The sequence below is a fragment of the Platalea leucorodia genome (genome assembly GCF_965183815.1).
Source record: "Platalea leucorodia genome assembly, contig: HAP1_HAP1_SCAFFOLD_99, whole genome shotgun sequence".
Taxonomy (NCBI): domain Eukaryota; kingdom Metazoa; phylum Chordata; class Aves; order Pelecaniformes; family Threskiornithidae; genus Platalea; species Platalea leucorodia.
This window is the reverse complement of record NW_028121430.1, coordinates 352,736-364,312: the sequence shown is the minus strand read 5'-3', so window position 1 is coordinate 364,312 and position 11,577 is coordinate 352,736. Positions and strand designations below refer to the sequence as shown.

The following is an 11,577-nucleotide window of genomic DNA, read 5'->3' as shown; positions in this document are numbered from 1 at the left end:
CTTACAGCCGCTTGCCTTTGCCTCCTCCTGCTTTCTCCATTGCCTCCTCTTCCATACTCCTCCTCTTCTTGCCTCCTACGGCACCTTCGCGCCTCCTCCTCTTTGGCCTCCTCTTGCCTCCTCCTCCTTCTTCTCCTCTTCCCTCCTCCTCCTTTACCTCCTCTCTCCTGCTCTGCCCTCTTCGCCCCTCTACTTTTGCCCTGCCCCAGTGCCTCCTCTTCCCTCCCTTGCCTCCTCCTCCCTTGCGTCTTGCCTCCTTTTGCCTCCTGCTGCCTCTGCCTCCTAACACCCCTCTGCCTTTCTCTTCCCTCCTCTTCACACGCTCTTCTTCTCCACCTCACACGCCTCCTCTCCTCAACTCTGGACGCCTCTTGCCTCCTCTGGCCTCCACTTCCTCAGCCTCCTCTTCTTTCCTCTGCCTTCCTCCTCCTCCTCCTGCTCCTCCTTTGCACCTCACCTTGCCTCCTCTTGCCTTTCTCTTCTCTTCTACTGCAGCCTCCGACCGCCTCCTCTTCCCACACCTTGCCTCCTCTTGCCTCAGTCTCCTCCTCCTCCTCTTTTCTTCACCTCACACCCTTTTGCCTTCTCCTTTGCCTCCTTCTCTTCCTCTTCCTTCTACTCCTTCCTCTTACGGCCGCTTGCCTTTGCCTCCTCCTGCTTTCTCCCATTGCCTCCTCTTCCATAGTCCTCTTCTCCCTACCACCCTTGTTCTTACTGTTACACTCACGTGTGGGGGGGGTGAGGATTCAAATGCAGCTCAGACACCAACGCTGCGTGTGCTGCCATGCACATATGACCATGGAGGAAAAGCATCCAGCTTGCACCCTGTTCAGCTGTGGGGCTCTGGGGACTGCAGTGTGTGCGGCTGGCACTGATCTCACCCTCCCTTCAGGACATAACAAATTCAGGAGAGTTGAGTCTGTCCTCGGGAGGTCCTGCTGGGCTGCAGGCTGCCCTCCCGTAGGGCACAGCTCTCCCAGGGCATCGCTATGTTTTTCAGGAGCCTTGTGGAGAAGACACCTCGGTGCTAAGGCCATTGAAATGCTGGTGGGTGGCTGCATGTGGGCAGCTGTAATGAGTCTTCTGTGTCCCTGGTTGGGAGGGCAGAGCTGAGATCCTCCTAAGGTGCGATGAGATGGGGTGAGGGCTTTGGGAATCTGCACTTGGAAACTGGATTCCCCTGCTCCCAGCACTGGCCTCTTTCTTTTGGGGGAACACCCAAGTGCGATAGTCCTCCAGGTGGAAGAGCTGCCAGCACAGGGCAGCTGAGAGCAGGGCTGATGGACAGAGCGGCTGTCCTCGCTCTGCACTTGGGTCTTGCACTTGGGTCACAACAACCCCATGCAATGCTACAGGCTGGGGGAAGAGTGGCTGGAGAGCTGCCTGGCGGAAAAGGACCTGGGGGTGTTGGTCGACAGCTGCCTGAACATGAGCCAGCAGTGTGCTCAGGTGGCCAAGAGGGCCAATGGCATCCTGGCTTGTTTCAGGAATTGTGTGGCCAGCAGGACCAGGGAGATGGTAGTGCCCTCTACTCGGCACTGGTGAGGCCGCACCTCAAACCCTGTGTGCAGTGTTGGGCCCCTCACTACAGGAAGGACATCGAGGTGCTGGTGCGTGTCCAAAGAAGGGCAACGAAATTGGTGAAGGGTCTAGAGCACAAGTCTTATGAGGAGTGGCTGAGGGAGCTGGGGTTGTTTAGCCTGGAGAAGAGGAGGCTGAGGGGAGACCTTATTGCTCTCTACAACTACCTGAAAGGAGGTTGTAGCCAGGTGGGGCCAGTCTCTTATCCCAAGTAACAAGTGATAGGATGATAGGAAATGGCCTCAAGCTGTGCCACCACAGATTTAGGTTGGGTATTAGGAAAAACTTTTTCACTGAAAGGGTAGTCAGGCTTTGGAACAGGCTGCCCAGGGATGTGGTTGAGTCTCCATCCCTGGAGGTATTTAAAAGATGGGTAGATGTGCTGCTTGAGGACATGGTTTAGTGGTGGACTTGACAGCGCTAGGTTAACGGTTGGACTCGATGATCTAAAGGGTCTTTTCCAACCTTAACGATTCGATGATTCTATGAAAACAAATTTCCCATTTTTTCTGCTCTGCAGTAGAGTGATTTTGAAGTGACAATGCTGAAAATGTCTGTGATATCACAAGTGGATTTAATGTGCAGTCACTCTGAGTTCCTATTTACCCACTGCTGTAGGGCAGGACTGACCCCTGCAGAGCCCCCAGCAGAGCCTCCTGCTCCCTGGGGCACCCTCAGCCAGCACCAACCAGAGCTTATGAAAGGGACCTGCCAAAGACCTTCCTGAATGGAGAGAGAGACTTTTTGGGAGGAGGGGTTCTATGAGAAATGTCTTTTATTTTGCTCAGAGAAATCTCTCCTAACTTTTCGCTGTCTTTGTCCTCTAGTACAGTCCTCCATGCCCAGAGGCAGCAGATGCCCAACAGCAGCTCCATCACCCAGTTCCTCCTCCTGGCATTCACAGACACACAGGAGCTGCAGCTCTTGCACTTCTGGCTCTTCCTGGGCATCTACCTGGCTGCCCTCCTGGGCAATGGCCTCATCATCACCACTGTAGGCTGCAACCACCGCCTCCATACCCCCATGTACTTCTTCCTCCTTAACCTCTCTGTTCTTGACCTGGGCTGCATCTCCACCACTGTCCCCAAATCCATGGCCAATTCCCTCTGGGACATCAGGGCCATCTCCTACACAGGATGTGCTGTCCAAGTCTTCCTGTTTTTCTTTTTGATTTCAGCAGAGTTTTGTCCCCTCACCATCATGGCCTATGACCGCTACGTGGCCATCTGCAAACCCCTGCACTATGGAACCCTCCTGGGCAGCAGAGCTTGTGTCCACATGGCAGCAGCTGCCTGGGGCACTGGGTTCCTCTATGCTCTCCTGCACACTGCCAATACACTTTCACTATCCCTCTGCCGAGGCAATGCTGTGGACCAGTTCTTCTGTGAAATCCCCCACATCCTCAAGCTCTCCTGCCCAGATGCCTACCTCAGGGAGATTGGGCTTCTTGTGGTTAGTGACTTTGTGGCCTTTGTGTGTTTTGTTTTCATTGTGCTGTCCTACGTGCAGAACATCAAGGCTGTACTGAGGTTTCCCTCTGAGCAGAAAAGGCACAAAGCCTTTTCCATGTGCCTCCCTCACTTGGCTGTGGTCTCTCTGTATGTCACTTCTGGCACGTTTGCCTACCTGAAGCCCCACTCCATCTCCTCCCCATCCCTGGGTCTCGTGGTGGCAGTGCTGTACGCAGTGGTGCCTCCAGCAGTGAACCCCCTCATCTACAGCATGAGGAACCGGGAGCTCAAGGGCACCTTATGGAAACTGATCCAATGGGTGCTGTTTCAATGACAATAACCTGCCTCTGCTCCTCTACATGTTTCCCAGACCAAGAGTCTGTTTTTTTCACTCATGATAATTCTTCATAGAGATACTTTTCTGGGTTTATCCTGCTTCTGTGGAGGTTTGATCCTGTTGTATCTGACCCTTGCACAACACTGTCTCAAATGTGGCCTGTCAGATTGCAGCTCTTCTATTAAAGGTGATCTCCTGGGTGCAGTGACTGAAGGCTGGGCTCTTCTTCCAAGGTTGCTTCCAAGAAAATGTCCAAGGAATTGGCCTTTTAAAATTTCTGTTCTTGCGTTCTCAGTGGTTTTGGGGTTAAATGCATGGTAACACTGGTTTCCATTGGATCAAAAGTTCTGGTTGTAAAGGCTCTCTTCTTGGCAATGGCAGTGGAGATGGTCCATCAGCTCCCCATTATTACCTCAGGTTGCTTCATGTCTGACAGGACTGATGGCATGTACCAGACTCTCTGGAAATGAATTTGGAGGGGTCAGGAGACGATAGGGATTCATCACATAACTCAGGTGGGGCTGGAATGAATGCAGACTCAGAAGGTGAAATGTCATCAAGGGTAAAAAGTCCTCCAAAAGTAAAGCTCTAAATTGATGTATCCACGAAGAAGGACTCTGCAGTGCCATGGGAGTCAGTGGGGACTCGGCAGGCACAGGGAAGGGAGAGTGGAGAGCTGCAGAAGCTGCTTGAGGACCCCCAGGGCCAGGACTCTGGAAAATTGTTGCAGACCAGTCCCACACACTGGCCATTTCCATCTCTGGCCATACACCCCAGCCCTCAGGAGGGACCTTTGCTGCATGGTCACCCCCATCCTCCTCTGGGGCTCAGTCATACTTAACCCCATTGCCATTATTAATAAAATGGAAACTCATTTCCTACTGACACTCGTTTCACACCAAAATCCACAGCTCTTCCCACAGCTGGACTCTCAGCCAAGCCCGCTCTCAGACAGCTCCAGCTGGATCAGCTGCTTATCGCCTTGTCATGAAAAATATTGAACATTTCCATTGAGTGAGATCCCAAGTCAGAGGATTGGTTTACATTCTGTTTACAGCCCAAAGCACCCCATGCTCTGCAGATATCTCATTGCCTTATCTCTGGCCAGAAACTTCCTCATTTCAACATCTGACTATTGCCTATTATTCTCCTGCAAAACAATATGTTTACAAGACCTCCCCATGGGGACTGGCAGGTCACAATGAGGGTCCCAAGGCCTTCCCTTCTGCAGGTTCAACAAGGCCCTTTCCTCCACTTTCTCCTCCCAGGCAAGTGCTCCAGCCCCTCAGCAGCTCAGTGACTCTCCACTCAACTCGCTGCCAGTTACCAACACCTCCCTTGCTGTGCTGGTGATCTCTGGCCAAGAGCCCAGCAGCCCCACAGGTGCTCCCTCCCTCCTCCCCTTCCCCAGTGGGGGCCCAAAATAGACACGGTTGTGTACAGGTGGTCTAAGGAGCGATGAGCAGGGGGAGACAATCACTGCCCTCACTCTTTGGTGAGACTCCAGGACTCTGCTGGCTGCCTTGGCTACCAGGTCGTACCAGACTGTAATGGCCTAACGTGGGTACAAGGCTATCGAGGGAGACCATGCCAAAAGCCTTGCTGGAGTGGAGGTAAAGGACATCCACTGTTCTCCCCTCGTGCATAAAAGCAGTTCCTTCATCAGGAAGGCCATCAGGTTGGTGAGGCAGGATTTACCCTTGGCTAATCCATGCTGACTGCATTTGGACACCTTCTGCTCTTTGAGGTGCCCAGCAATGTCCCCCAAGAGCACTCAGGGGAAGGCTCACTCCTCCCCCAAGTGAGCTTGTACAGCCTGGCGTTCCCGGGGTTGCACTTTTGGCCTCTTTCAACGATGGCTGCAACATTGGCTTGTCCTCACTCCCAAGAGACCTCTACCAGTCCCGTGGCCTTTCAAAAGGGGTATTCCAAAGAAATATCAATCTTCCAGTGTCACTTCATTACCACTATTCTGCTCGTTATATGGTGTATTGAATTTAAATTAAAATTAAAATTAAATTGAATTTATTAAAAGAAATTAAAATTATTTATATTAATTTAATTTTTATCTTTCATATATTTTCACCTTTCTTGATAGAAGAACCGTTTCTAATGTCATCTTTTCACAGGAACACTGCCTAGACAAAAGCCCTTTCCCTTAATCTCCTGTTTTCTCCTCCCCTTACTCTTGGTTCATTCAGATTCCTCTCACCCATCCAGTTGCTGCTTTGACATCAGGGACTTAAAAGTTTGCCTCTCTTTCAGAGGTCTAATTATCTCCTTAGCCAACTCTTTAATTATGTTTATATCTCTCTTCTTTGGATCTGCCTACCTGAAATAGTTCTCCTAAGATTATCCCCTGTAGAAAGGCAACCTCATTAGAGGCAGCTTGCACTTAGCAGATGCTTGCAGAGTCGGTTTTCTTTATGGAAGTTGACCATGCTTGACTTTTCCTTTGCTTGCAAATAGGAAAAACCCTTCTGTGCCTGTGTGCAGCCAGGTCTCTAAGGAGAGCAGGGGGGAGATGGTGCAAAGGAGCTGTACCATCCAGCTGCAGAGATCAGTGGAGAAGTCTGCTGTAAGGAAAAGTCCCAGGTGGGCAAGGAGAGAAATGGTGGGGTTGGGGAGGTGAGGTGGGAGGTTGTCAGAGCTCAAGGGACAGCTTCTCCTACCAGTCCAGACCTCCGGAGGAGACACCCTGCACCAATATCAATTAGAGAATGCTGCTCTCACCTCTTCTCTAAACTGAAAAATAATAAAATATACCCTTTAAAAGCAAACTTCATTTTTATTAGAAGCTCTTTGAAATCTTTCCTCATGACTACGCTAGGAAACAGGTCCCATTATTTGTACAAGTCTTGAAGACTTGAAGAAAATTAAAGGAAGAGAAATACATTATTAGGGCTTTTTGTGTGTTAACGAGCCCCATAGTGTATTTGGTGCTGAGTCCTTGAACTTCAGGTACTGAGAAGAGATTGCACAAATCTCTGAAAGAGTCAGCATCAAAAGCAAAACCCAAAGTACCTTGAAGTATTAATAAGCCCCACTGAGGGCCATTACTGGCAAAGCCTCCCCAGGGACTCGTTAGAGCAGAGAATTGCAGGCCAGGATTGCAGGCAGGCAAAGGGAATGTGCAGGCAGCTCAGCTGCTGAGAAAACCCTGGCTTTGTTTTATGAAGCAGAAAGGCCAAGCTCTGACCCCCAGCCCCGGGGAAGGCAGGTCCTGTCCCTCACGCATTGCTCAGGGCTCTTCCTGGGGCAGTGGGATGTGGGGGGGTGATGCTGAGTGCAGGACAAGGCTATGGCAGCTCCCAGCCTTACTGGGGGTGTGCAAGGAGGCAATGAGGCCCCCACTGCCTTAGGACAACATGTCTCCTCATAGGCCTTGGTGGCAGAGACGATTGCCATAGTTAAAGGGAACAGCCTTGAGTTCTCTTGGCCACTTCCAGCCTTGCCAGTGCTCTTTGCCATCTCCACCACAGCTTGTCCTACGCTGTCCCACAGCTGCCTCTTTTGCCCTGCAGGCTGCAGACACCCATCTCGCTTCCTCACCTTGCTCTCACCCTGCCATTTCCATACATTCACTGACAGCTGTGCACCCTCACACTCTGTTCCTTGAAACACAAGGAGATGGACTGACCTCATACTCCTTCTGGAGGACTTCATGTACCACAGCACCACCCTCGGAGTGACATTTCTTCCTCCTCATGTCCAATCTCCACCATCCAAGCTGCACTGTGCGGCAGTGTTTCTCTCTCCTGCTCTTTCTTACCTCCAAGGAAAGCTCCACCATCTGGGAAATAACCCTTCAAACAGGCACTGAAAACCATAAGCCTTCTTGCAGCCCTTCATCTGACCAGACAGAAGTAACCTCACCATGATCTTCCAAGGCTGTGAGCCTTTCTGCTTCTCGGATAGACATGACGGAGCTGTGTGCCTGCTGCTGTCCCATCCTGTACTCAGGCAGAAGAGACAGGACAGCCAAAATACAAGCCCCCTTCCTGCACTGAGCCTAGGTCCTTCGGCAGAGGGGGTCTCCCAGCCAATGTGCCAACCAGGTGCCTTCTGCTGGCCTGTCAGAGACACTGGCAGAGGTGAGTTTAGAAGCACATATCCCAGCCATGAGTCAAGGGCTGACCTATCGGCTGTTTCAGGAAGAAGTGACCTCACAGTGCCTTTCCCAGACACATTCCTGCGGTTGGCCTCTCACGTCCAGAGGCAGAAGTGACCTCACAGCCCCCTTCACAGCCATTGGCTTCCTACTGGATTATGAGGTCCTGAGACACAATTGACCTCATGATACCAGCCGTCCTCCTCCTTGTCGCTCAGTATGTGAGCAGACAGAAGTAAGCTTGTTTCACCAAATTTATCTAATGGCTTTCCTATAAACAATTTGAGCAGAGAAATGTTCCTCGGAGGAACTGCTGCATTTATACTGGTGCATTTTATACCTCTACTTCAGCTTCTCTCTTTTTTCCTTCGTCCTCTGTCTTTTCTGTCTTCAAAAAGCTCTCCAAGGAGAAGATTCATTGAATCCTAGAATAACTCAGCTTGGAAGAGACCCCTGAACATCACCTTGTCCAGCTATCCTGCTCAAGGCAGGGTGAACCAGATGAGGTTGTGGAACGGGTCTGCCCAGTTTGGCATCATCCACAAAGGAGATGAAAAGGCACTCCGGCACATTATCCAGGCAGTTAATGAAGACACTCCAGAGTGTTGGCCCCAGTGCTTGCACTGAGGGATGCCACTGGGAACTGGCCACCAGCAGGAATCTACCACTGCTGACATTTGGGCTGGATCCACCAGCCACCTTCCCACCCACTACATCACCCACTTCGTCAATCCAGATATCACCAATCCGGCTATAAAGAGACTATGGGAAACCATGTCAAAACCCTTGCTAAGGTTCAGGTATAAAACAGTCCCTTCTTTCCCCTACCTACACAGGTTTGGCAATGCCTTTCTTGTCCTTCAAGTACCTGGAAATGGCTGCAGCAGTATTTGGCCCATCCCCTTCCCAGGGACTGAGGTGACGTTGACCAGCCTATAACTCTCCCAGTCCTCCTTCTTGCACTTCTGGCAGAAAGGTTTGGTGTCTGCCTTTTCCAAGGACCCCAGAACCTCTCTGATGGCTCTGGCACCTTTGAGGGCACAATCCAGAAAGGGTGACGAGAACAGACAGGAGCATTTGCGATGAGCCTGTCCGAGGTGGGTGAGATGAATCTCCCTGGGCCAGTGGGGTTTGTTCCTGGAGTCACACACAGAAATGGCAGGGCCCTGTGAGGTGCCCATATCTCAGCTGGCCTCATGCACTCCTCCTACACACAGGGGTGTTCAGAGGCACGAGTCCTTCCCTTGCACGTGCGGAGGCAGGGCACTGCAGCAGGAATAATGGCTCTCTGGCCTCCTGTTGCCACTGCCAGGGGCTGGGAGGCACCTAGCCCTGCAGTGTATCGCCCTGCTCTGCACCTGTCTGAGATGCCCCTCGGCATGAGGAATGGACACAGGGACCTCGGTTCACAGGAGCACATCCCACTGCTGCATTCAGGAGGTTTCCCAGGGGACATTACTCTCAAAGTGAAGTGACCTTGAGGCCCTGTCTGTCCCACTGGCCTTCATGGCACCTCTAGGAACAGCTGATGGCATTTGGGCTCACTCGGATTCATCTCCCCACACACACACGGTGTGCATGCTTCAGTCTCCTCTGTACAATGCAAACATGGAAGTCTGACCTACTCCTTTGGTGTCCTTCCATGGAGGGACAAAGAACCTCCCTGAGTTGGAGTGAGAGGCCAGTGCTGGGAATGGTGGTTGCAAGGGGCTGGTCTGTGGCCATTGCCCTGGGGCACCTTGCCCAGGGTGTCAGGCAAACACGCGCACAGACCAGACCCTGCTCTGCTGGTCCTTCCAGTCTGTCCCTGGAGGCCTGGCTGTGCGAGGGACACTGCTGTGTGCCCCAGCCCTGCACACTCACACGCTTCACTTGTTCACTGGTGTTTTCCTCACCAGGGCACTTTCTTGAGCTTGCTCTTGACAGCAACTCTGAAAGAAGACCTAAGCCTTCAGGCACTGCCTTGAGGAGGTCACCCTTCTTTATGGAAATGCTGTTATGGAGGCCAGCTCTGTCATGGAAGTGCCCATTGCCTGTCCCTGCCTGCGGTCACAGGACGACCACACAGCACGACTGTCACCAAGCTGCCATAGTACTCCAGCCTTACACCAAGGAAAGGGATCAGGAAGAGAGTGTGGAAGTGGCAAGAGAACAGCCCTGGAAGACCAAGTGCTGGTGCTCCCTGGCAGTGCTGCCATGACGGGACTCTTTTCTGCTCCACCCATGCACACAGGAACTGTCCCTGCAGCTCCTCCCTGCAGCTCCAAAAAAGCCTTGGGGGAAGGATATCAGGAAGAAAAAAAAAGTCATTGAATGGCCCTTTATTATGTTTAAATACACAGAGAGCAGAGCTGCTCATTTACACAGCCACTTCTTCAGAAAAAAAAAGGAACCAGTGAATTAGGAAGGGGATAACAACATTATCACAATTAAACCATGACCACCTGCTAGGCAGAAGATGATGGGAAGTTTATTGCTCCAGAAAAACATCGACTTACCAGTTTCCACACTGCACTCTTGAGCTGCTGGTTCCTCATGCTGTAGATGAGGGGGTTCACTGCTGGAGGCACCACTGAGTACAGAAATGACACCACAAAGTCCAGGGATGGGGAGGAGATGGAGGGAGGCTTCAGGTAGGCAAACGTGGCAGTGCTGACAAACAGGGAGACCACGGCCAGGTGAGGGAGGCACGTGGAAAAGGCTTTGTGGCGTCCCTGCTCAGAGGGGATCCTCAGCACTGCCCTGAAGATCTGCACGTAGGACAGCACAATAAAAACGAAACAGCTGAATATTACTAAGATACTGACCACAATAAGCCCAACCTCCCTGAGGTAGGAGTGTGCGCAGGAGAGCTTGAGGATGTGGGGGATTTCACAGAAGAACTGGTCCACAGCATTGCCTCGGCAGAGGGGGAGTGAAAATGTATTGGCAGTGTGCAGGAGAGCACAGAGGAACCCAGAGCCCCAGGCAGCTGCTGCCATGTGGACACAAGCTCTGCTGCCCAGGAGGGTCCCATAGTGCAGGGGTTTGCAGATGGCCACGTAGCAGTCATAGGCCATGATGGTGAGGGGACAAAACTCTGCTGAAATCAAAAAGAAAAACAGGAAGAGCTGGGCAGCACATCCTGCGTAGGAGATGGCCCTGGTGTCCCAGAGGGAATTGGCCATGGCTTTGGGGACAGTGGTGGAGGTGGATCCCAGGTCGAGGAGGGAGAGGTTGAGGAGGAAGAAGTACATGGGGGTGTGGAGGTGGTGGTTGCAGGCTACGGTGGTGATGATGAGGCCATTGCCCAGGAGGGCAGCCAGGTAGATGCCCAGGAAGAGCCAGAAGTGCAAGAGCTGCAGCTCCCGCATGTCTGCAAACACCAGGAGGAGGAACTGGGTGATGGAGCTGCTATTGGACATCTGCTGCCTCTGGGCATGAGCACTGTCATAGGAGGAAAAGAAAGTGAGAAGGCAGGGGAGACTTATCTGAGCAAAATAAAAGCCATTTCTCATACACACAGACACCCTTTTCCAGTTCTAGGAGACCTTCCTTCAGCTCTGTGGCTGCAGCTCTGGTTGGTGCTGGCTGAATGTGCTGTGAGGAGCAGGGCCTCTGCCTGCTGGCTGCCGAGAGGTCAGCCCTGCTCTGCAGCAGTGGGTTCATGGGAAGAGTGGGGGCAGGGGCCAGTCCTGGTGTTCGACCTTGTCTTATGAAACCGCTCCTAGTGCAGAAGGGGCTGTCAGCATCTGCACTCCCAATGATAAGGAACTGAGGCGGCAGAAGGCAGGTTGAGAGGTTTGGGTTTTTGACAGCTCCTGCTCCCCTCCCACCCTGGGGATTGTTCTTGCATGTCAGAAAGCCTCAGCATTTCTGCTGCACTCAGGGAGAAGAGAGGGAGTCCTGCGAGGCAAGAGGAGTACCTGTGGCTTAGTGCAGAGTGAGGGGAGCTGGTCTGGCTCCCAGCTGCCCTGGGCTTGCAGCTTTCTGAGCTGGAGGGTGATCACACTCCCATATTACCCTGAAAAGCCACCAAGCACTGCTGTGAACAGAGGGATCCAGTACAGACCACTAAATGTCTCACCCTTTCCTCAGGTCTCAGCACCCCACTTTTA

The 11,577-nt window shown here is 52.2% G+C and overlaps 1 protein-coding gene across 1 annotated transcript; it reads right to left on the bottom strand.

Annotated features, from left to right (window-relative positions):
- Nucleotides 1–9,978: 9,978 nt before the first annotated feature.
- On the bottom strand, nucleotides 9,979–10,884 carry LOC309603463 (olfactory receptor 14C36-like; the record flags this gene model as incomplete). Its single annotated transcript, XM_082338309.1, has 1 exon — nucleotides 9,979–10,884. A coding segment is annotated over one exon (906 nt), but the record flags the coding sequence as incomplete, so codon positions are not given.
- Between the last annotated feature and the right edge of the window lie 693 nt (nucleotides 10,885–11,577).